The 26,162-nt window shown below is 40.3% G+C and overlaps 1 protein-coding gene across 1 annotated transcript in view; it reads right to left on the bottom strand.

The window, feature by feature from the left end:
- Nucleotides 1–7,104: 7,104 nt before the first annotated feature.
- Nucleotides 7,105–26,162, bottom strand: part of LOC149297664 (potassium/sodium hyperpolarization-activated cyclic nucleotide-gated channel 3-like) — a 33,551-nt gene continuing 14,493 nt past the window's right edge. Inside the window, exons 2-8 of the mRNA XM_089488153.1 lie at nucleotides 20,069–20,492; nucleotides 19,694–19,855; nucleotides 16,082–16,300; nucleotides 13,959–14,105; nucleotides 9,966–10,206; nucleotides 9,265–9,429; nucleotides 7,105–8,198 (exon numbers count right to left, since the gene is read on the bottom strand). Coding sequence (XP_089344279.1) covers nucleotides 7,105–8,198; nucleotides 9,265–9,429; nucleotides 9,966–10,206; nucleotides 13,959–14,105; nucleotides 16,082–16,300; nucleotides 19,694–19,855; nucleotides 20,069–20,492 — 2,452 coding nt within the window. The remainder of the gene's footprint in view (nucleotides 8,199–9,264; nucleotides 9,430–9,965; nucleotides 10,207–13,958; nucleotides 14,106–16,081; nucleotides 16,301–19,693; nucleotides 19,856–20,068; nucleotides 20,493–26,162) is intronic.

The raw sequence follows: 26,162 nt of genomic DNA on the forward strand, positions 1-26,162 counted from the left end.
TGCAGATCCTAAGGGTCAGGAAGTTAAATTGGTCGCTCCCATAGTATACACATGGATTTATTTAGTTCGATTTGGGAAAAATATCTCCTTGTTCGTTCAGCAATTGTTTAATTTTAATATTCATTATATCAGGGATTATTACTTTTTTTTTTTAAAGTGTATTACTTTAAAGAATGTAGCAATAGTTATATATATATACATATCAGCAATAACATTACGACCACTGACAGGTAAATAGATGATGCAGTGAATAACACTAATAATCCTGTTATTACGGCACCTGTCAGCGGGTGGGATATTTTAGGCAGCAAGTGAACATTTCGTCCTCAAAGTTGAGATGTTAGGAATAATGGGCAAGATCTGAGAGAAGACAAAGTGTAACGGCTAGATGACTGGGTTTTAGCATCTCCAAAACTGCAGCTCTTGTGTGGTGTTCCCTGTCTGCAGTGGTCGGTACCTATCAAAAGTGGTCCAAGGAAGAAAGGCTCATTAATGCACAGGGGGGGGGGGGCAAAGGCTGGCCCATTTGGTCAAATCCAACAGATGAGATACTGTAGCTCAAATTGTTGAAAAAGTTAAAGCTGTTCTGATAGAAAGGTGTCAGAGCACACAGTGCGTCAGTTTGTTTTGTATGAGGCTTTAGTAGCCACAGACCAGTCAGGGTGCCCATGCTGACCCATGTCCGGTGGCCAAAGTGCCTCTATGGGCACATGAGCATAAGAACTGGACCATGGAGCAATGGAAGAAGGTGGCCTGGTCTGATGAATCACGTTTTCTTTTACATCACGAGGATGGCTAGGTGCGTGTGTGCCGCTTACCTGGAGAACATATGGCACCAGAATGCATCCATGGAGGGAGGCCCCACCTCGCAACTTAAAGGATCTGCTGCTGACGTCTTGGTGCCAGATACCACGGCACAACTTCAGAGGTCTAGTGGAGCCCATGCCTTGACAAGTCAGGGCTGTTTGGGTGGCAAAAGGGGGACCTACACAATATTAGGCAGATGGTCATAATGTTATGGCTGATCGGTGTAAATAAAAGCAAACATTACTGTAGAGGAATTGACACCCTAATTATTTAATCTAATTGTAATCTTATGATTACATTCATAACTCCTCCCTGGTGTATGTGCGCTGAAACTTGTTATAGCAGTATATAGTGATTATACCACAAATAGAAATTTTTTCCCTGTTTCTGTCTAAAGTTTATATCTGTAAAAAGACACGTGTTTTTGTGACTGAATTGAAAAGGAAAAAAAAGCAAGAGAATTTTACTTAAAATATTAGAATAAATGCACCACCTTTCTAAAGCTTCAGGTACAGTTGTTATATTCCCCAAACATGGCAGGCACAGTTCAAATAACTATCTCTTAACAGACCCCCAATGCACTGAAGCTCTGTTTAGCGCTTCCACCACTCGGTCGATAAAGGAAATAGAGATAAGCTGATGGGTTTTCGCTCTCGTTGTGTAATACAATCAGAACAGATGGTAAATCAAGAGAGCGGGTAGGGTGATTGTCTCCAGGCTCCCAGTGAATTGACCTGCTTTAAAATACGCTTTTAATAAGTGAGGACATTGCAGAATGTTAGTGGCTCTATTTAAGAAAGGGTAAAAAGTAACAACTTTTTTCTTTTAATGTTCGGTGTACATAGTTATTATCTCAGAGATCCAGAGTTATCTCAGGCCCGATTCTTCAGTGATTTAAAATGTACACTTTGTTTTCTTCAATATCGGTATATTCAGACTATAATTTGCATTACCACTTAAGCGTGCTTACCACATATTCAACAACTTGTCCTCTTGACAAAAATTGGTTAGTCATCTTGCTGAAAATATGGTCCATCGAGGTAGCTGGAGAGGACAGTATGTTGTGTCCACTGTCATTTTCCCATGAATGAGATGGGGCACAAATTCTCTGAGATGCAGGAATAAGCACCATATCATGTGGTCTTCAGTAGTAATGTATTGCATAACTATGTGGTCATACTTTTTTATTGCATCTTTATGCACAGTGCTGCATTCTTTTATTCCTACTCTCTGATAGCCTTTGTCCTGCAGTTCACATATTTAATTTCATAATATTCCCTTTGTTATCCATGCTACATGTCTTAAGTAATACATTATATGATCATTGGTTAGAAAGATAAATATGTTGCCTTTCTGTGTTTGCCTGATACCTTGGCACTTGGTTAATAGATGCAACCTTTTTGGTAATTGGAGTGACTTAAATCACGTGACTGTACATAACCTATCACCAGGGATAAGCAAATTGTCTGTGTAAAAGCTTTTACAGAAGTTGATACTTTTACTTAAAGCACATATCAATGCAGCATGCCGTCTTCTATAGATGTTGGAAGAACCCTACCTGTGTTTTTTTGGGTTTTTTAAGATGTCTTCAATCAAAGGTGTGCAAGGGCTTCCCAAGGTATGATGAGAGCCATTGTCATGGGTGTTAAGAGCTACACAGAATTGCCTTCTGCATGAATGACCAATAGATCCATCAATTCATCCATCGATTCGTGAACCCAAGCAAGCTGTGTATTAGTAACCACATTTTACTTAGATGGGCTTTAGCTAATGCCTTGGAGGTCCAAACAAAATGCTCCTGGGCACATTGGCGCTCAAGGAGATAAAGTGTGGGCTCTCCCAAACCTATGCATAATGAGTTGAAGAAATTAAAAACATGTTGGCAGGGAAGCCCTGCGATTTCCACAACCCCAGCTATGTGTTGAAGTGCATGCCCAATGTTAACCTTCAGCTATCACCTTTCCTGGCTCTGTAGTATTTGTAAGCAAAAAGTTAAATAGTGACATCTGACATTGAATACATTGCCTGAAAAATGCATGGGTAGCATCAGATCTTGCTTTACAGTTGAAATATAAGAAATTTTGAATTAATTTTTTTTTTTTTAACTTTGAAATGTTAAAATTGTGCCAGCTCCCGATGTTCTCAGTTCACTGATTCCATATGGTCTTCATGGATCATGGCTGTCCCAATCTCCTCCATCCCAGTATGGAAATATATCTGTATTAAGAAGCTCACGGTGGAACGCCAGTGACATAACACACCTGTAAAACACAGTCGCCCTCCTTATATTGTAATAGCATATTACCACTAACCACGATGGTTACTTGATATCATTGATACGCATCGGTTAGCTTCCATTACAAATTAAGACATTTTACAAAACTATTTCTTTAATGGGATTTTTTTTGGTGCAAACTTGTTTTCTTTTCATTTGCATTTGCTCAAGCACTTTTGTTTCAGAACGTTGTTAGACCTTTTTCTGGTTGGACAATAATCAAGCCTCTCTTCTTGTCTCTCGAGTCAAACATTATCGACACATTAAATATTTTAAAATTTATTGAAACCCAGAAATTTAGTATAGATATATATTAATTTTTATTTTTAAGATTTTATTACAAAAATCAATATAACAAAACAAAAAAGGATACCTCTTTAAAACAAAGAGGTTGTTGGCAAATTGGTGAGCTGTGATCATGAAGGTGTTTTTTTTTTTCCTCTGTGCAAAGCGCTAGCTGCTGTCAGGTATAGTTGTCTTATGCAAAATCCAAACTGAACCCCTGAACTGCCCTGGGGTTCTTCAACTCATTGATCTTCAAGAGGTCAACTACATATAGCACTGAGTTGCTGCTATCGTTCAGTAGGTATCATTATACACACAACAGCCACTTTCGGTTAGTACAAGAACCCAGTTTCTGAATAAATATAATTTGCACGTGTCTCCGCTTTATTACATATTCTAATCTACAGTGTTCTGTTATTGCAGGGCTCAGGGTTCGCAGTGCTGCCTCTCACTCGAACCGTACCCTCTGTTCCCTTGAGACTCAAGTAGACTAAGAAGGTTAATAGGCCTTTGCTTAAGTCAGCTTTCAATGTTCTTGGTTTTTTTCGCGGCACTTTACAATTTTGCAAATGCATGGATTCGCTAGAAAACATCTCCAAGGTTTGCATGAAGAGCTTTACATTTATCTGAAATACACTGCTTCAGTTATTGCGCATCTGGCATCTTTCTGTGATATTTAAAAAAAACAAAATGTGTTCATCATGTAGTTGGTTACTTACAGCCAACAACTTTATAATATACCCTGTATGTTTTTTACCCATGGATTCCTGCCAGACAATGGCTGAAGTACATGGCATTTCTGATCTCTATGATAGAAAAAGAGTGCAGCATGGGATTTTTTTCCCCCCTGGGAGACAGCCCTGCACAGGGAGTATTGCTCATGGTGACATATGGATGCCATTGCACGTGGTGATACAGCAAAACTTTGTGTTACACCTCTGGTTGGTATTTCAGCAGCAATAAGGCACTCTCTAAACTGAGTGTCTGCATTGCATAGCTCATTACGAGGCAGTGCCTTATTGCAATGTTTGAAAACAGTGTATATTTGGGATCAGCATGAGACTAAGGTTGCAGCTGTAGCAGTGTACGTGTTATGTAATATTGCTTATGTAGGCAAGCCACATGGTGGTTGTCCCTCTAACTCACCATACAAACTTGGTTCTAATGGATGGTGTTTCATAATGTGCTTTCAAAATGAAGTGACAGGTATGAGAAGAAAGCAAATATAAACCCCAGATGTCTGTGCTGCTTAATTCTAGTTCCTGCAATATAAAAGGAATTCATCTTTCCAGACCCTAATGGATTGTCTAATCCATGGCTAATACGTGAGATGTAGAACACTGGCCCAACAAGGGAGTCCTTATTGCAATAGTTCAGGAGGTTCCTGTCTTGTTGGGAGAGGACACTTGGCTTATGTTTTAGTGTCTACCAATGTGAGCCAAACCATAACTTCTGCACCAAATTATACACACTTGTTGCTAAAAGATCTGCAAATATGCAGGGTAGAAGTCATTTCTCGTTATTGATTAGAAGCCTCTAGCTAAATGGCAATTTGAATGTCCATCTGGTGATTGTCAAACTGTTAATGTCTAAACAATGTTTTAGGGTTGCTTTTTTCTGACTGTCTCATACAGAATTAGAAAGATGATAAACTTATGTAGTAAATTAATATGTTTAAGCTTGTGGCTAGCAATTCAAGTCCGCAAAAGTCTGACAGCCCAGGGTACAATCCTTAGGCACCAGAAATGAGCTCAAATATTATTTAAAAGTATAAAGTATAACCAATATTCAGAAAAAAGAGGAGTTCTGAATGCATTCTTGCTAAAGCTTTTTGAAGTGAACATTTTTACTATCCAAACCAGTGGACACCTACACAGCAAATGAAGAAAGAAAAAAAAACATGGAGATATTTGTTACTTGAAGACACGATGGATATCTGGTATATAGTATATAGGTGGAATATAAGTATATATTCCTCTCCGTATAAACTTTTAGACTCATAATGTAAAAGATAGTTGAACTAAATAGCGTGTGTATAAACATAAATCTAGCATCAAGATAATATTTGCAATTAGGCTTTATATTTATAAAACCTCACCAGGGGGCACTTGAGGACTACTAAAGTTTACTTCTAATGCTCAGTAATGAATGATAGGCCACCTTTAACCTGTTTATCTTGCTGTTCACTACTTCTTATTAAATGTCAGACATCATATATTGGATGTCAAGGTGCATATGGCTATCCTGAATATAAAACAAGACCAAGGACCGAATAACATATTCATTCCTCAGATCAAGCCCATTCTCAGTACTCCCCACACACACTAGTGTTAATGGGAGAATTTCAAAAGTAATAGATTTCAAAGTCTACAGAATAGACATATTCTCACATTAATTTAATATGGAAGCTCTGTTTTGCTATAATTATCCAGGAACAACCTCTCAAGCAATCCATAGGATCTACCCGAGTTGATTCTGGTGTCATCTAGTTCACCAACCTTACAAGCTTGTGAATACAATCTATTCGAGCAGCGAAGGGTGCCCAAGACTGTAACTGAACGTTGTCAATAGGGCAACACGAGCAATGCTATATGCATCCCCCACAGATGATGTTATATGTGTTCTGCCCAAGAAGACACAACTCACCTTACTACCCATTATAAGTAGATTAAACCATGTTCACTTAACTAGCAGGGGTATTTTTAATGGAGCAGTAGGAATCTTTTTTTAAGTAGGTATGGTGTCCATTAATGTACTAATCTTTGTTTCACTGAATTGACTCTGGCACAGAGCTGGAGTTTAGGATGAGTTGAGATTAGGCTATGGGAAGCCTGGGTCAATTTAAATTTTACCTAATTATTTGAAACTCTGGTATATCACAACATTTAAATAATTCTCTAGAATGTATATATATATATATATATAATGTTCTGTAGCCATAATTTGTCTTTCAAGTTAATTTGTCTCCTAGGCTATTTTGTTTAATCTTAGGACATGAACACCACGTGAATTGTCATTCAGATGTAGAAGGATTTTGTCATTTTGATTGTATCAATTCTTGCAGGAGCTCCACATTATGATTAATAATCTCATTCCCTTAATTTTGGCTGTTACATACCATCAGACACTTGGAATTGTGTACCTTGCAACCTTCTTTAAAGGTGGCCACCTAACTAGCACTTCGGTTTTATTCAATTGTGCCCACAGTTGATATGGGATTTAACAGAAATAAGAGACAATGCCTCTGCTTTTCAGTTTAAAGAGTGAGAATAAGATGCACACGTTTGGAAAGCTTGAAGCTGAAGGTAGACAGCTTTTAAACGTAAAATCGATGTTTTTCAAAGGCAGTCCTAGAAGCACCTCATAAAAGGACAAGCATACCACTGCCGGTCCTTCAGGGTGCCTAAGACATTCAATATACACTAGTACTCCCGTTAGGAGCTTCTATAAACCTGCATTTGGACTGGCTTTGAGAACCATTGAAATATACCACCCTTACTGACTTTTAAAGCAGTTATGATGTGTTGATTCAAAATAACTCTTATAATTCATAAATCTTACAGTATTACTGTAAACTATTTGCTCACATTTCCCCTGAGTCTGCTACCCTTCAGCACTAGAACAATGGAGCAGGCCTCTGCTGGTATTCAGAAGGGTGGACATAAATAAAGAAATTATGTGCAGATCTCTGCCTAGGAAATGGTTAACATTCTGCAGACCTCTAACAATAAAAGTGGTCATAGATTACTAGGAAGTTTGGAGGGCACGGGTAGGTCCTCTACACCAGAACCTCTTACACTAAATCCTACTTCTGAAGGACCTTTTCGTGGCAACGTCACATGGCCTGATAATTCTGGGCTACCAATTCTGGGTAGCAGGGTGAAATCGGGGTTGAATTGCTGCGGAAGGTGCGGAGAGCTCGGAATTGGTTGGGGCAAGGAAGGTTGAGACACAGAGATTGGCCGACCATCTTGCCTGAGCCTGTTGAGGGGGAGTGAGACACAGCTGCTTGTTTGAGGGGACATGGAAACAGTATGAGGAAGGAGAAGAGATCGCGAAGAACCGCACACCTGAATGGTCCGGGCAAGGCCAGGACTGAGAGCTGAGGGAGAGCTCCCAGGGGAGTCAGATTTTTGCAGTGGAGGGGGTAACACCCATGGAGGATCTTTTCCTCCCAGAAAAGGGGGACTCTGTGAATGGGTATTCAGAACCTGACACTGTCCAGAAGAGGGAGGAGGGAGCTGCTGGTCTGACTGTGGTAGGTCATGTTTAAGGAAACTGGGAGAGGTGTCTGCCCTAGTCTCCCACTTTATAGACTCTATTGCAGTTGGTGGAGACATAGGCTGTTGAGAAGTGCACCTCTCCACCAAAGACATTGAATGTGGGGGCCTAGGACTCACACAGCCCACTGCAGAAAAGCCCGCCAGTTGGTGCACATGGAACGAAGATGGCTGGGATACTGGCAGTTCAGCACCTTGTGTGTGAGAGGGGAAAGGGGTTCGTTGAAGCTGACGGAATCCACGAGCTGTTGCTCCTAGGCCAGATGTGGGAGGTCTGAAAATGGTAGCTGGCAGGCGCTGGTGAGTGAGAGGGATGGCCACTGATGTGGTAGCAGCTGCAGCTTGTAGAGGTGCCTGTACAAGAGGAGTCCAGATGACTGGAGTTGGAGGAGTTGCTGAAGTATCATCTTCTGTTTGAGAGCAACGGGGTCCCTGAGCCATCTCACGATCATGTTGTACAATCTGTTGTATTATTTCATTTTCATGGTAGTTGAGCACTCCTGATCGGAGGTCATGCTGTACTTTATGCAAGAGTAGAGAGTTCTTTTTGCCTGCATACAGAAAAACAAAATCAGCATATGGAGATTCTTACAGCTACAGCAAAATACATAAATTTGATCATAATAATAAAATGTACCCCTATAGAGATTAAGATTCCTGGTGATGATACAGGAAAAAATAAGCGGCAGCAGGAGGATCAGGGAGGGGATGCAGGCGGCATCACTCCCCAGTGGCTGAGTGCACTCCAGGAAGAAGTGGCAGTCGGCACTGCTCTCCAGCAGCGGATATGTTCTTTTGTCTAAGTAACCCTGTGCTTACAGGAGGGCACAGGGTGACCGGGAAACCCTGTCTCGTTTACAGAGAAGGAGCTCATTTGGGAACCCTGGTTTTATTATCAATCTTTAGGACCGGGGTTTACCCAGCCGCGGCTATGGAACTCTGGCTCTGCTACTGCACAGACTGTTCCCGGGGAAATTTCCGACGCTGACGCTCAGGGTCCCGACGTCGTAACACGTCACTTTTTGTACGGCGGAGCTACTCAGTCAGAGTACCGGTCTCCGTCACAGAAGTTTATAGGCCTAGTAACTTGAGGTTGCAGCGGACTATGTGTACTCTTATATAGACAATGGAGTACCTGTTGATCATTGATAAAAAGTTAGCTGAAAGCCTGTCATGTGGTAAACATAAACAAAGCTAAATGTAGGTTACTCCACTTAAAATGCCTGAAAGTGCTTAACTAAAATAGACTGAGCCATCAAACTAAAGTATTATTTTTCTTTATTAATGTCCTCCTGGGTACTGGTATAAGTATGTTTATAAAGCATGTGTCTATTTCACAGAATTGTTGAACAAGATCTAGACCACAGTACCTTGGAATCGACTTTATACTAGGGCGGATGACCTGGAATGTATATATTAAAACAAGAGGTCTACTGGTGTTCTGAACGTTAATGTTATCAGAACAGAGTACGATGGAGATCTAAACATAGTAATATAATAGGTTATACATTCACATACTGAGACACATCCCAAAAGAGATTTTGGGTCAAGGTAATTTGTGTTACGACGACAAAGATAAAAAGGCATGGGGAGAGGTAGATGGCACATAATACTCACCAATCCTATCCAACCTATCTAGTGCAACACTTTCAAAGGCACGCCTCATCATAGGGTATTCCTCCAAAACTTCATTGAAATGGTCAACACTAAGAGAGTACAGTCGGCAGTACGTGTCAGCTCTTACACTTGCGGTACGCCGGCCTCGTGTCAAAAGACAGATCTCTAAGGGGAGAATAAAAGATAAAACAGAATGTTTAGACTACTAAATGGCATATAGGGAATTCCAAGACTCCTGGCAGTTGTGGGATGATAGCTATCAAACAAAGTGTTTTTATTAAGTGATTGCATGGCTTAAACAGAAATGTTACATAAAACTGTTTATCATAGGGTTACTTTGTTGTGTTTGTACTCAGATATAAGGATTTATTTTATCTACTGATCCTTCTAAGTGCCTTTAAATTAAACAGATGATGGTGACAGGTGACAATCTGTACTATGTATTGGTAAGGTGAGTCATAAATGTCTTATCCTTTCATATATGTATTATGTTCCATAGTCAATATGTGACTTGAGTTTTTGATGCACAAAATGTTGGCTCTTAACATAGGATAATCACAATACATTAATGCAAATTCAGTTAGATTTTTTTTTATTGTCTTACTCTGGGCTGGTGGAAGATGTTTACGATGCAAACCATTTTCTTATTGGCTCAAGCCCTATATCCTATTAACTTATTAGGAACTGTAATTGCTATATACCTCCAAAGTAAGATCCATCTGCAAGCTTCGTCTCTTTGCTGCCCTTGCTCAAGATGCTGACAACGCCATGTTGTATGAAGAACATTTTCTTGCCCACAGTCCCTTCTCGGATTAAATAGTCCCCGGGTTGGAACACCTCAAAGCGAAGCTTTGTCAGCATTGAAGTCACAAAGTTGGGGTCAGCATTGGCAAAAAGTGGCATTGAAGCCACTAGCTTGCGACAGTTAAAGTTAATAATCTCCTGCAAGAAAAGAAAACAAGGTCAAAACATGGTAATTTCAACAGTAATTAGGTATATGACCACATGTATTCAACACTTGCTTTTCAAATATTCACAATATAGTCTTGAATGCTTTACATAGTTTAGCCCACACTCGCTCAGTAGTGAAAATAACATTAAGTCCTATTCAAAACAGTAATTTTTATATACATGTAATTATGACATAGGCAAATCTAGGCAGCTACATTGTCTTCACAGTACGTGGCAAGAAAAAGCTTAACATTTGTCTTAAAATATTATATGATCTTCATCTAAGTCACCCTAATGAACAAACACAATCTGTTTTATTTGTAATTGTTTATTGTATTGTTCTTGTCCATATTGAATACATCATTAAAAAATTCACATTATTGGTTGGAAAAACTATGTGAACCTCTAGGCTAATCACTTCAACAAAAGCTAATTGGAGTCAGGAGATGGCAAACCTGGAGTCCAATCAATGAAACGGGATGTTTTAGAGCTACTTTTAACAGTTAGACAAATTGTTTATAAATGGAGATGAATTAGTACTGTGGCTACTCTCCCTAGGAGTGCACACCAAGCCAAGATGACTCCAAAGGCACAACGGAGAATGCTCAATGAGGTAAACAAGAATCCTAAAGTAATAGCTAAAGGCTTGAAGGAATAATCGGAACCTGTAAACATCTCTTTTCATGATCCTACTATACGCAAAATATTGGCTGTGGCTCTCCTATTTAACATCGCTGTTCGCCTTAAGTTTGCCAAAGCGCTACTGGGAAAATGTTTTTTGGACTGATGAAATTAAGGTTGAATTGTTTGGGGAAAAAACACATAGCACTATGAATGACATTAAAAAGGGCAGCGCATGCCCACATGGAAACATCATGCATTTTGTGATTTTTTTTTTCATGTTCATTTTCAATCTCAGCAGGAAAACCACTAGAGCAAAATCTTTTGATAATTCAATAAAATGGTTACAGTTAATAATTCTTTTTATAAGGCAATGTAGATTTTTGGTTAATTTAAAAAGGGGGGTAAGATGCGCATGATGTTTAAGTCTGTAGTAGTGTGTTGCAAATTCTTTAAGAAGTGTATTCAATAAACCCTGCAGGCAAGTGAATATTTACTAGCACACTAAGTATTACAAATGACAAACTCCTGCATAAGGCATAGATAATGTGGCAGATTCTCGCAAAACTATGCCAACTCAACAATTCTTGCATTGGTATTGGCTGTTTAAATGATATGGTGACGTGAGAAATCCCCAGATTAACACCTATCTAGTATGTGCTGTTTACAAGTAATTTCTTGAAAAGGTGCAAATTTTTTAATTTAATATTAAAGTGGATTTGGGACCTTCTTTCTTCATTCTCACAAAACTATAACTTATAATAATGATTTCACAGAAAATTAATCATATATCAGTTATTTCAACACCTTGTTTAACCTAGTAAGTAGTTTAATATGCATTTTTTCAGGTTTACATATAAAAAAATGCTGTAAATTTTGGCTGTATGAAGTAGCCAATCACTGGCAGGAAAGTGTTCTCACTGAAATCAACAGGGCCCCAAAAGGTACATGAGAAGTAGGGGGCTCAAAAGACCCTATGGAAATTTCACCCAAGCCAGTGCTGGAGTTGGAACGAGGGAAATACCTTGCACGCTATTGAGCAGTCAAATGCCATCTCAAAATACAGTATCTCACAAAAGTGAGTTTACCCCTCACATTGTTGTAAATATTTTATTATATCTTTTCATGTCACAACACTACAGAAATGACACTCTGCTACAATGTAAAGTAGTGAGTGCACAGCCTATATAGTGTAAATTTGCTGTCCTCTCAAAATAACTCAACACACAGCCATTAATGTCTACACCTTGGCAACAAAAGTGAGTACACCCCTAAGTGGAAATGTCCAAATTGGGCCCAAAGTGTCAATATTTTGTGTGGCCACCATTATTTTCCAGCACTGCCTTAACCCTCTTGGGCATGGAGTTCACCAGAGCTTCACAGGTTACCACTGGAGTCCTCCTCCACTCCTCCATGACCACATCACGGAGCTGGTGGATGTTAGAGACCTTGCGCTCCCCCACCTTCCGTTTGAGGATGCCCCGCAAATGCTCAATAGGGTTTAGGTCTGGAGACATGCTTGGCCAGTCCATCACCTTTACCCTCAGCTTCTTTAGCAAGGCAGTGGTCGTCTTGGAGGTCTGTTTGGGGTCATTATCATGTTGGAATTCTGCCCTGTCTCCAAAGGGAGGAGATCATGCTCTGCTACAGTATGTCACTGTACATGTTGGCATTCATGGTTCCCTTAATGAACTGTAGCTCTCCAGTCCCGGCAGCACTCATGCAGGCCCAGACCATGACACTCCCACCACCATGCTTGTCTTTGTACTCCTCACCTGGTTGCCACCACGCACACTAGACACCATTTGAACCAAATAAGTTTACCTTGGTCTCATCGGACCACAGGACATGGCTCCAGTAATTCCTTCTGGATCAACAGCCATGCAGACCAATTTGATGCAGTGTGCGCCCTTCAACCTCTGCAGCAATGCTGGCAGCACTCATACGTCTATTTCCCGAAGACAACCTCCGGATACGACGCTGAGCATGTGCACTCAACTTCTTTGGTCGACCATGGCGAGGCCTGTTCTTAGTGGAACCTGTCCTGTGAAACCGCTGTATGGTCTTACCCACCGTGCTGCAGCTCAGTTTCAGGGTCTTGGCAATCATCTTATAGCCTAGGCCATTTTTATGTAGAGTAGCAATTCTTTCTTTCAGACCCTCAGAGAGTTCTTTGCCATGAGGTGCCATGTTGAACTTCCAGTGACCAGTATGAGATAGTGTGAGAGCAATAACACCAAAATAACACACATGCTCCCCATTCACACCTGAGACCTTATAACACTAACGAGTCACATGACAGCGGGGAGGAAAAGTGGCTATTTCGCCCCAATTTGGACATTTCCACTTAGGGTTGTATTCACTTTTGTTGCCAAGGTTTAGACATTAATGGCTGTGTGTTGAGTTATTTTGAGGGGACAGCACATTTACACTGTTATACAGGCTGTACACTCACTACTTTACATTGTAGTGTCATTTCTTCAGTGTTGTGACATGAAAAGATAATAAAATATTTACAAAAATGTCAGGGGTGTACTCACTTTTGTGAGATACTGTACACGAAGAAAGCTTTTGGAAGAGCCTGAATTTCATCTATACCTTTGCAACCAACTTTAATAACAAAATGTATGGGAACGGAATTTAATGCACAATGGCAGACATTGCCATCAGCTTGCTTGTTCTTACCAACCAGTGTGTTGATTTTGTGAAGCTTCTGTATTTTAGTCATGATTTAATTGATAGCGGGTGTTAACCTCTCAAGTTATTCTATTACAATATAGAGCTGGTGTTAAATGGACATGACCAGACCTGGGAACCCACAGGGTCAGAGTCTCAGGATTTAAGGACTCAGGGTGACTGGGCTGATTCTTACGCTCACATCCCAGTGGGTTCTTTTCAAGTCAGAAATATATTTCTTCATATGGCTTCACTCGTTGACAAGTAATTGTCATAAGGGTAGTCATTATTTGGTTGCCACCATTAGGCAGGCTAATGAAATGCTTATGATGACTATTGTTAGGTATTTCATAATAATAACTGAGCAAAACATAAATAAATCAATTGCTTATATCCTCATGTAACTAGGAGAAGAATTGATAAGAGAAAAAATGGCTTCATATTACCTCTCTCAAAGGCTCGCTCAACTCCCCCAGAATGCTCTCCTCATCAAACATCTTCCCTTGGTAGCGATGTTCATAGTAGTCGTGAATTCTCTGACGCATGTCAGCTGGGAGTTTGTGAAATGACATGTACTGCTCCACCTGCTTGTACTGCGGACAAAGGAAAGAAGGTGGTAAGTATCTAGTAATTCATATTCTGGCAGCAGAGCTCTGCGTTTAGCAACGAGTCTGCAAAGTGTGAGAAAGGACATATGCTGCGTGCAACCTAGATATTAATTAGTTGCAGTTATTTTGGGTAATTGCTGATGGAAGCAACAACAGAGGATGTTGTTAGCAAGAATTAGAAAAGTGCTAAATGTGAGCTTTGGTATGTGGAAAAGGTTTGAGTGGTTTAATCCCTGCTATGCCGTTTAATCTCTCCATGGAATGGTAATGTAAATATAAGAGACTCATATCTCTCAGGCTTGTAGATCCATATCTAATGTTAACAGAGTGCAAGCGAATGAGACTTAATCCATTCTCATACACTTTTATAATATAAGATGGAAAATGAAATCCTTATTATACTACATGACCAAAAGTATGTGGACACCTGAATATCATATTTATTTGAGCTTGCCGGACATGCCATTCCAAAAACTATGGGCATTTATATGGAGTTGACCCCCCTTTTGCGTCTATAACAGCCTCCAATCTCCGGGGAAGTATTTCCACAAGATTCTGCAGTGTGTCGTTGGGAATTGGTGACCATTCAGCCAAAAGAGAATTTGTGAGGTCAGACACTGCTGTTGGATGAGAAGGTCTGGCACTCAGTCGGTGTTCCAATTTATCTGTCATGAACCTGGTAAGCAGGTCGGGTAGGAGCCCAGTCGCAGGGGATACAAGGGGTTCTGTCTGTACCCCACGATGCATGACAGCTAGAGGGATGATACAGACAGGCGCAATGAAACACAGCACAGGCAGAATACTTTGTAATCTATTAAAGAAGGTGACAGGAACAATAAGTACAGGAGGTACGTCTCTTGGCAGGGCGGACGGCAGGAAGCCCACTGGCAGGGCAGACGGTAGGATCAACACAGGGTCAGGTACAGGGCCAAACATATTAATGAAAAGGCCCTGACTGAAGGGCAGGGTAAGTTTATATTGGCCGGGTCGACTCAGGTAATCAGACTCAGCTGTCCCAAGCAATCAATAACTGGTGCTCCAGAGAAGGAAGAGCAGCCACTAGTGTGTGCAGACACACATGACAAATAATTATTGCATGGTCCGGGCTAGTAAGGTGGAATCCTGACAGTATCCTAAAGATGGGGGATTAAGGTCAGGTTTGTGTGCAGTCTACCTAAGTTCCTTCACACCAGGCTTGTCCAACCATGTCCTAATGGACCTTGCTTTGTGCACATGGGCACAGCCATGCTGAAACAGGAAAGAGCGTTCTCCAAAATCGATGCCACAAGGGTGGTAGCATACAGTTGCACCTGCTCTATGTGTGTGGTCTACCTCTTAGTGGCGGAGCTGTTGTTACTCATAAATCCTTCAACTTCAGACTAATAGCACTTCCAATAGACCCGGCCAAATCTAGAAGGGTAGAAATTTCACGAACTTATTTGTGGCAAAGGTGGTATCATATATAAAGTCACTGAGTTCTTCAATACAACCCATTCTACTGTCAGTATTTGTCTACGGAGATGGCTGTCTATTTGCTTGATCTTATACACTTGCTAGCAATGGGTGTGGCTGAAACACCTAAAATCAATAATCGGGAGGGGTGCCCACATACTTTTGGTCATATAGTGTACCAACCCTGAGAATGATGGGTACCTTTTTTTATAGGTCAACTGGAAGAAATTCAGACTATATAGGTATATTATTCAGGTAATACCTATCCTATACATTTGATTATTTTGTTTCTGAATATACTCACTCATGTCTAACAAAATTATGTTAATTACCATAAAGTTACCAAATATATGTAGACTGTGCCAGAGGGGGTAACCCTCAGAACTAAAAGGATGTTGCATTGATAAAGAATGATAAAAGTTAACTTTTTCCCAGTACAGCATTTTACTGTACAAAACTTTGTTTGTTGGTATGAAGAAGGACCATTATGCGGACGTTTCTTCTCTTACCTTCTCTTGGTACTGGCGTCGTGAGGAATCCAGCGACTGGATGAGAGCGGTGGCATGGCCAATGAACATGGCATAGCAGGTGGCACCAACAATCATGCTGAGCATGGTGAGCCAAACATCTGACATGCCCACTGGTGCCTGCTGCCCATACCCTATGCATAGCATGTGACTCATGGCCTTGAAAAGGGCATAAGAGTATTGCTTTCCCCATGAGGCATTCTGTAACAGAAAAAGAAAAAGACACATGCTTATTTGCTATATATTTAATTGCAACTACTAAGGAGCAGCAACTATTGATGTGTAATGGAATATAAAACCAAGGTTCCAGTGACTGGGCTGGAAACCAGCACATTTCCTTAACACCAAATAAACTTATTATTGGATTCTTGAATTACACCTATACAAGGTTCTATTTAACTTGGGGGCTTAAACTTACCCTGGTGTGAACAAAACTTGGAAGAGAGGAGAAGTGAAAGGGGAGAGGTGAGAGAGGAGATATGGGAATTTATACATGCATGTTGCATAGCCACATGGATATCATGAATCTAAGATTAAACCAATGACTGACTACAGTTTAACCAAAAGGTTCTTGCATTCTTTAACTGGAGATCCAGCTAATCTTAGTGTAATATAATTTAAAGCCAGTATATATATATTGTGACAAAAACCTGTTAGCGGCAAGTCACTTTTCAGGATCTTAAGCACAGTTTTCTAGGGCAATAAGGCTCAGTAACACTATATTTCTGGCAAACCGTGATTTTTATTTATGCATGAAACACTCCAAAACAAAATCACAAAAATAATGCCTAGCTCCCAGATTGACCAGCCTAATTTCAGCCTCGTGCCAGACTCCGCCAAGCCAGGCTCTGGAAAACTTCCCCTAGACACCACACATGGGTCTAGGCAGGTAAGCCCACACTTTGGTCAGGGATTTTTCCTCAGGGCCTCTCCTTGCCATCAGAGCAGTGATATATCCTGGCCTAGTCCGACAAGTTCCAGGCCTAGAGCGTCAGAGCCAGGGGACTTGATTAAACCCACACAGCTCTTACTTTGGCCCACTACCCCATGCACAACTACTTTACCTTAGGGATATTTATGGATCTTTGAAATTTAATTATTGTTTTTCCAGGTTATCCAACAACTCATTTGGGTTCATACTTGGTCTTTGACCATTCGGGATCTTTACATTTATTGTTTTTCCACCACTCTGATGTAGACTTTCTTGTGTGTTTCAGATCATTATCTCTATGTACGATTTAGTTTCACTTCAGCTGATGGGGGGGGGGGGTAGCCTGATAGTCTCCTCCAGAATGGAATGGTTCTGTCAATAACAGCAAGTTGCACAGGAGCTGACTGAGCAAACATCTCCAAACTATGTCTCAAATGGCATCTCAATGTGTTGCTCAAGGCTTGGTTAGGCATGGTGATGCCATGGTTGAAAAAGGCATTTTATGCCTGGGTGCTTCTTAAGCCCAGGATCCGACGACATATCCTTACTTCTGTAGTAAGCCTTGTTGATGATCTTTGGGTGGACTTCTCTGGCTATTTCTTTTGACTTTGCTGGTTTGCTGCCACATCCCAACCCTTTGGCCTTTTCTTTGACTATGAGTTAGGTTTGCACCTATGTTCTGTTTGCTTGAGAGACCTGGTGGTTACAGTGCCTGGATGCTCGCCCGAAGAAGAATGTGTATGTTGTAGTTAAAAGACCCCCTCTCTTAGTATATCCCAAGTCATCCCTGACCAAAGGTGCAACCTCAGATGTAATATTGTTATAAACAGAGCCTGTGTCTCCTCAAAAGTTCCCCTTTTATTTTTTTCCAGAATTCTTGAGAAGCATCCAGTTGCTTTTTTTGCTAGTGCTAGATGACCATTCAAGTTCCTCTTAGACAGCATTGGTTTCCATCTAAGACATCAATCTGCCATCAATCTCTTACTGATGGTAGCTTCACAAATACGAATCTTAGCTGACCAGCATTAATGGATGTTGTTCTAGAGTCCTTTGTGTCTTCTTGGGTGATTTTGCTCCATGTCCTTACCAGACTGATATGCATCAACAACTATTTTCCACAGGTGTTCAGGAATGTCTTTTCAATATGGCATAGTGTGGCTTTGGTACGTTGAAAACTACAAGCCTAATTGCCAGTGGTGGATATATTTATATTGTATACAAAAAACAAAATACTGTCTGCGCTTCTCACCCTAATAAAGTTGGCAACAAATATATAAACATAATATAAATGAGAGGTTTTGGTTATATGAATTGGCCAAAGCATAATTAAGCTCACCCGCCACGTCAAGGCACACTCTCAATAGGGTGAGATCCTACTCTCACCTCCTACATAGTGGGCACACAAAGCAGTTTATACTGCTACCAAAACCAGATTAATGTGTTGGGGGAGGTGCAATTAAACCTCCTCCCATTTAACCCCTGGACAGCAAGCTGCAACCAGACTGATGAGGAGCCAACAACCTCAAATATGTGCAAACAGGGAAAAGAAAAAATTCCTTAATTATGCTTTGGCCAATTCATATAACCAAAACCTCTCATTTATATTATGTTTATATATTTGTTGCCAACTTTATTAGGGTGAGAAGCGCAGACAGTATTTTGTTTTTTGTATACATTGTACAGCCAGCACACTGTATTTGCAGCATGCTCACACTGTTTGGTAGGCCTTATATTATACATTTGTATTATTTGAGCCTGAGACTAGCTTAGCGCACCGACATTTTTTCTTTTCCATATATTTATATTGGACAGGGCTGCCCAAAAATAAGCATGACTTGTGAATTGTGTTTCTCTCCCATGCATCTCTCACGCTTTGGGGATTTCGTTGATGCTGTGTTTTTGATTATCTTTATGTTCCCCGTCATGGTGCATGTTTTGTCCTCTCACGCTGCTGACGGTGCTGTTTCTGCTGCAACCCCTGCGCGGGTTTTTGCATGTTTTATGCCTTACTCTGTTCACGACATATATGGACTTACCTACCCTTACCTCCCCCTTCCCTTCTTTCCTTCAGTATCCCACTCCCCGTCTTACCTCCCTTATAAAATTTCTACAAAATTCAATAAACTTTGATTCTGGAAAAAAAAAAACCCATCAAACTATATTTGGTGCTTTGTGTAGTTTTATGTCCTATATAGCCTGATGCCTATTCCATACATCCCTGTGTTAACCTCTAAACGTTCTGCTGCTCTTATTCACTACCCTATCATTTAAGTAACATATCTATACATTACGTCTGAGCCTCTGGCCTCCTCTTGTCCTAACATTTGCCATCCATTGAAATGTTTAAATCATATACCTGCTCTATCTTCTCTTTCCCAAGTTATACATGTTTAGATTCATTAGTCTTTTCAGATATTTTTTAGTCTGCAAACCATAATGATATGTTACGATACAAAATGTATGGTACTCCAGCAGGTAGAATTGATAAGAAGTGACAAGACAAGTTGTCAACTCCCTCACCCTCCAAAACTAAGTTGCAGTATACCAATATAGCAGAATTAATGAAAGTATAATATCAAGTATTGACAAAAACACTGCATATTAATTTATACTAATGCTTAAAAGCCAAACCTGTTTGCTTGGGAAGTACAAAGGTAACTCACCTGCATACGGTTTAAGGATACCCAGCAGTCATCAGGAAAATCTTGCAGCATCGGTACCAAGAACTGCAAACAACCATCCCAGTGGCAAAGCAGTAGCATCATGCCAATCAGATTCACAATACGCACCACAGCACTGGCTAGGTCATATGTCATGTGAAAGATCTGCAAATGATCATTATAGAAATGAAGCTGACCAAAATACACAGTTGTATACATTAAAAGCAAATAAGAAAAAAAACAGAAGCCATAGGATAACTTGTATGGCAACTATGTGCAGAAGCAGGCTGAAAATAAGTTACCTCCCTTGGTGGAAGCAATGTCTGATATTGATTTTACAAGCTGCAGCATAGCGTATACAAGTGCAAACACACCTACCTCCTCCCACTGGTGAATATAACGAATGAGCCTGGAAAGCCTCAGAAGTCGCAACAAGCTGAGCACTTTTGTGAAACGAACAATTCGCAGTGCCCTGGCTGTCTTGTAGACTTCTGAGTCAATGCGTGTCTCCACAATCAAGAAGATATAATCCACAGGAATGGAGGACACAAAGTCCACAAGGAACCAACTCTTTAGGTAACGAATTTTGATACGTTGCGGCTCTAGGATGATTTCTGTGTTATCCTCCACAACGATGCCTGTGCGGAAGTTCAGAACCAGATCCACAAGAAAGAAAGTATCAGACACCACATTAAAGACAATCCAGGCAGGTGTATTCTCCTCCTTGAAGAATGTGATGCCCACTGGGATGATAATGAGGTTTCCCACCATCAGCAATAACATGGTGAGGTCCCAGTAGAACCTAAGGTGTTAGAAAAAGGTAGTTAGTTGTTAGGTACCATCAGTAATATTTTATGAACCACTGCCCAGACCCACCATTTTGTATTTATTTCTGTTTCAGAGCTGTTTAATCATAACATTGTACAAAACAATTTTCACCCTGTAGTCACAATACATCATAAATCTCCAAATGGTGCCTTTCAATGTTCCAAGCTCTCTCTCTAAATGTTCTTATTAAATTCTGCATATAATACCTGTATGTGGTCAAATATTATTCTCAAGCTTCAATTAGAAAGATACATTTGCAAGGAGACTCTCATAAAGATTTTGTTGTTTTGTACTTGTGTATAATATACACCTACAATCTTACAGACTAAAACCCCTATATTATGTGTAAGATTTTACAGTAATTATAGAGATTAAGAAATGTTTCTAAGGCAAGCTTAAGTTATCTAGCACTGTGGGAGGAATTCCCTATAGATCATGTATACAAGAAGAGAATACTTTTGATCCTGTATTGACACTTAAAGATAAACTATGTATTATGTTATTTAATGAGCGAGGTTATCTTTTTAAAGACAGTTTCCCTTGAAATATTACTCTTATTGAAGAAACATTATAATTTAAAACCCACATACTCTTTTTCTGTTTGCTTAAAACATCATATTAGGTAACATTTCCTTAGCCTAACTATGATTTTTGTTGGCATAATCTTAGATATATATTACTAATTGCTATTTCAGTTGCATTACTCGTAACAAATATTTAGATACAGTTTTGGTGACTCAAAAAATATGCATGCAATTATATTATTATATTTATAAATACTCTACCAAGATGAGATGTTCTGGTGAACATTTCTTGTGTTGAATAAACTGACGGCACTATCACTGAATTGTCTTTTAACTGTATGATCGAGCAATTGTTTGCTCCTGGTCCCGATATTGTTATAGGATATTAGAATCAGTTTATGACTGAAATGCTGAGAGTTCCAAAGGGGTTCTTGCCCTTGTTTACTTTTGGAGGTTTACACAGCCACAAGCCAATTTGTGTATCAATACTACACATATTACAGCACAAGATAATTGCCACTTTAATTGATTGTTTTGTGAATTGAGGAGGTGCTCCACCATACCTTCTAATGTTTTCATACTTATTTTGCTTTGAGAAAATAACCCAATATTACTTACACAATTCCAATGAGGTCCCCTATATGATATTAAGACCCAAGCACTTACAGTATGTCCTATGCCCTGTTAAAAAAACAGTGTTTGTATTACTATTTGTATTTTTTATAAGTAACCCAGTCATGTCAGTGCACTCCCTTTTTGACATGAAAAGCTGTACAGGACATTTTTTTACAAGCAATTGCATCACTATCAGTACATTTTTATGTAGCAATCACATCTACTCATTTATATAAAGCTCTGTCCATCAAGTCCTACTTAGTCAGGTTGTATCTTGGGGGTGCTGGTTTGAAGATCAAAGTGCTAAAAGAATCATGAAAAAAGTACCACCCTGTTTAAATCTACAGCATTAACAGTGAAACAGCTTACATTATTCTCCATTCATAATGTAAACGTACTGAATGCTACACCATAATTCTAGAAGGTTCTCACAATGCCAGGGGGGTCCATAAGTGTATAGCTTCAGACAAGGGAATGGATAGGGAAAACCGCTAGACGAGGCTCTTCTGTCAACAGCAGGGCTTTTCCTTGTTGATAGCAGGGACTGGAGTTTTCTGGCATTATTGTAATTACTAGGATACCGTGCATCGCAGCCTAGAATGAAAGCCGGCAGCTTTAGACTTTCCTTCCCAGCAATCAGCTTTCATATAAATATTCCTGCTTGTTTAACTAAATGAATGCCATGTCAACATAAAAACTCGACAGACTTGTGTACCTGCAGAGAGGTATTACCAAATGCTTATATATATATATGTATATTTTTTTTGGGGGGGGGCACTTTTTGATAACAAAGCTAGAGCAGCCCAAGACACGTAGAATTCAGGAGACAGGTTTGGTAAGAGCCAGAAAAGGCTCATATCTGTCGAGCTTAAAAAGTTAAACCTCTGCACTCCAGGGTCCATCTTTCCCTTGCTAATATGGGCAGTCCAGCTCGGTTGAATGCATTCAGTCTGCTTGTGTCTAAAACGACATACAATTTTTTATATTGTAGCTAAGACCCAAGCAGACATGTCATATGCACACACTTTAGTCTTTAACCTGTTCTATTCAGGAATCGCTTGTGCCTACGCAAGACACTACAGCAGCTTAGAGTAGGTTCGGTGGTGTTAAAATATCGCAATAACATTTGGGGTACATGATTCATCTGTATAGTAACTTCACATTATTACCATCTGATTCATTCAGTTTACTCATTTGTCTGAGGCTTATACTCAGCATGAACATAATAACCATCATAGTCGTGTTCACAAGCCAGCTCAAGCTATACATTTTTACAGTAATTAGGTTACGGTTTACACAGGAAAGGTCAAAGGGTCAGGAATAAAATCAAGTGACCTTTGCAGGACAGCTGGCCTTAGCACAATGTAAAGTGACTGTCAATGTACTGATGCTATACATATCACTAACAGGAGGCAATGGGTTAACAACCAGTCTGATCTGCACTAGGATGTAGTCAGTCTCTGAAGCACCTCCAGTCACTGGGGAGGGGAAATGGTGGAAGACAGAGCAGTGGGGGAGGGGGGTCTGAAGCCGGCTTGAAGCTGTCAGTACAGAGTATTTTGAGAGGGGGTTTTGAAGGTGCGTTGTGTAACAGGAGGTTACAGCTGGCTGATATTTTTAGCTCCCTCACACTGCACAGGAGAGTATGTGCAGGTACATATGCCCAGTTGCATGTTACTGATAATGATTGGCTTTTGCCAATGCATGGAAGGACAATTTGTTAAATTAAAAAAAAAACTAAATGCAAGTGGAGAGGAAAGGATTCACTTTATTTCATTGTTATTGTCGTTATAAATTAATGTTTCCCTGTGACTGATTCAATTATGATCACTAGAGTAATTTGTAAGAGGAAATGCTGGAGTTTTAGATATTGTTTAGAGTGAATGGCATTGCAGTACATCTCATGGCGTCTGGACAATAATGTATGAACAGTCAGGTTAGAACTATGGACAGCTCCCTTGCACAAAACATTAACATGCAGCAGCTCATTCAGCCCATCTATGTTCGGCAACGGAAGGATAAAAGCACTGCCAATGCACAAGACTTGTTGCCTTTGTTGAAAAGGGAGAGCTGTGATGGAAGAAGCATCTTAGTTTAGAGATGAGATGTCTGGCCCCTAGCACTTAAGAGACATAAGGATTGTGGTGTCCGATAGATATAACACAATGGTGTTGTGCTGATTGCATTCTTTGTACTGCTGCCAGATTCTGATATCTCAGAGAGCTGATCCTCCGCTGTGTGTGGTAGTAAAGCAGAGCTCGCATGTCTGGCTTGTTGCTCTCCCACTAACACTTCAGTTGGCAGTGAGCATCAACAACATGGCTTGTGCATTCAGGAGATCACTAAGAGCAAAAACCCTCAGCAAAGCATGTGTAATCATGGTAATGTCCAGTGATGGAATGCTTCTTTAAGCAGTTGGAAGGCCATCCCAGGCCATTTAAGAATGAATTGGTAACCCATTTAATACATGTACAAATATCATAAAGAAAATGGTAGCCTTCAATCCTCTAGCCATTTTATTCCTCTGCCAAGTACCACCATAATGTACAATGTAATGTTTATTATACAAACCAAATGTTTGTATAATCACATTTATACAGCACTGAAGCGCTTTCTTCTCTTTCATATACAAGGCAATTTGCACATAGGTCTTTGGCTTAAATTTCCTGTGCACGATCACTTTATTATTAACCCTATTATTGTGTTCAGGAAGAGGTAATAAACACACATTCTCTCAAGGCACTATTGTACACAGACCAGAAACATAGTGTTGGTCAATATACATTGTATGTGGCATGGAAAGAAATATATGCATCTGGTTTAAACACTTGAAGCATAAAGGGAAAGGCCACTTGGCCTAAATATAATGTATAGAAACGTAAGTTTAAAGCACATTAAGCATGGTCATCTTTATTTAAAAACATATACACTGATAAAACTGTCTGATGAATCTTTTCACAGTAAGAGTCCTGATGACTACTAAGATACATTGTGTGGCCACCGCTTTAAATCGTATCAGTTGTAAGGAGATTTCCACCTATGCCCTACTGTGCCCAGCGGTTACATGTGGAGGAAAACAGTGACAACACCTGCTTACATGATGCTATATTGTGGGACGCATCACAAAGGCAGTGTCGCAACCAGCAGGATTCCTAAAGAAAGCATATGAAAGGTTACATGCATCCGCAGTTACTATGCAGTGACCTTCTTTCAGTAAGGCTGTGGTGCATTGACAATTGTGATCGAGAGAGAGACAGTCCAACATGAAGAAATGTTCTGCAAGTGAACACTGTAATAAAATAAAGTCTTGAATAATAACTTGTTCACAAATCAAATACATGTAGTGTAGACCTATGTAGTAAAACAGCATATACCATACCAACCTAAACCTGCATACTTTTAATTTACATTTCCAATGGCAAAAAAGTAAGTGAACCCTTTGGAATTACCAGCATTTATTTATACATTTGTCTTAAAATATCATATGATCTTCATTTAACTAATACCACACACATTATTGTATTGTTCTTGTTCATATTGAATACATCATTCAAACATTCACATAGTTGGAAAAACTATGTAGCCTCTAGGCCAGACCTGGGCAAAGCACGGCCCGCGGGCCACATCCGGCCCGCTGAATAGCTCGGACCGGCCCGCAAAGAGTGTCCTGGTGACTCACCAATGAGTCCGGTGTCCCCCCCCGCCCCGGTCACTTACCTTAAACTCCTGTGTTGGAAGCGCGAGGCGTTTGTCTCGGGTGCCGGCGCTTTACGCTGGGCGCCGGCATATGACGTCAGACGCCGGCGATCAGCAGTGAAGCGCCGGCACCCGAGACAAACGCCTCACGCTTCCAACACAGGAGTTTAAGGTAAGTGACCGGGGCGGGGGGGGAGATCCTGAGAAGGGGGGGTTAGGGAGTTAGAGGGGAGATACTGAGAAGGGGGGGTTAGGGAGTTAGAGGGGAGATACTGAGAAGGGGGGTTAGGGAGGGAGGTCTTACTGTGTGTGTGTGTCTTACTGTGTTTGTGTGTGTGTGTCTTACTGTGTGTGTGTGTATCTTACTGTGTCTGTGTGTGTCTCACTGTGTCTGTGTGTGTCTTACTGTGTCTGTGTGTGTCTTACTGTGTCTGTGTGTGTCTCACTGTGTCTGTGTGTGTCTTACTGTGTCTGTGTGTGTCTTACTGTGTCTGTGTGTGTCTCACTGTGTCTGTGTGTGTCTTACTGTGTCTGTGTGTGTCTTACTGTGTCTGTGTGTGTCTTACTGTGTCTGTGTGTGTCTTACTGTGTCTGTGTGTGTCTCACTGTGTCTGTGTGTGTCTTACTGTGTCTGTGTGTGTCTTACTGCGTGTGTCTTACTGTGTTCATAGCTTATTCAGTTATTGTAATAAATATTTTAGCCCATTTTTTAGCTCAAAATATTTTTTCCTTTTTTTTCTCCTCTAAAATCTAGGTGCGTCTTATCAGCAGGTGCGTCTTATAGAGCGAAAAATACGGTATGCACTCCG

This window comes from Sceloporus occidentalis, unplaced genomic scaffold (genome assembly GCF_023333645.1).
Source record: "Sceloporus occidentalis isolate IW3139 unplaced genomic scaffold, rSceOcc1.0.p SCAF_37, whole genome shotgun sequence".
Lineage (NCBI taxonomy): Eukaryota > Metazoa > Chordata > Lepidosauria > Squamata > Phrynosomatidae > Sceloporus > Sceloporus occidentalis.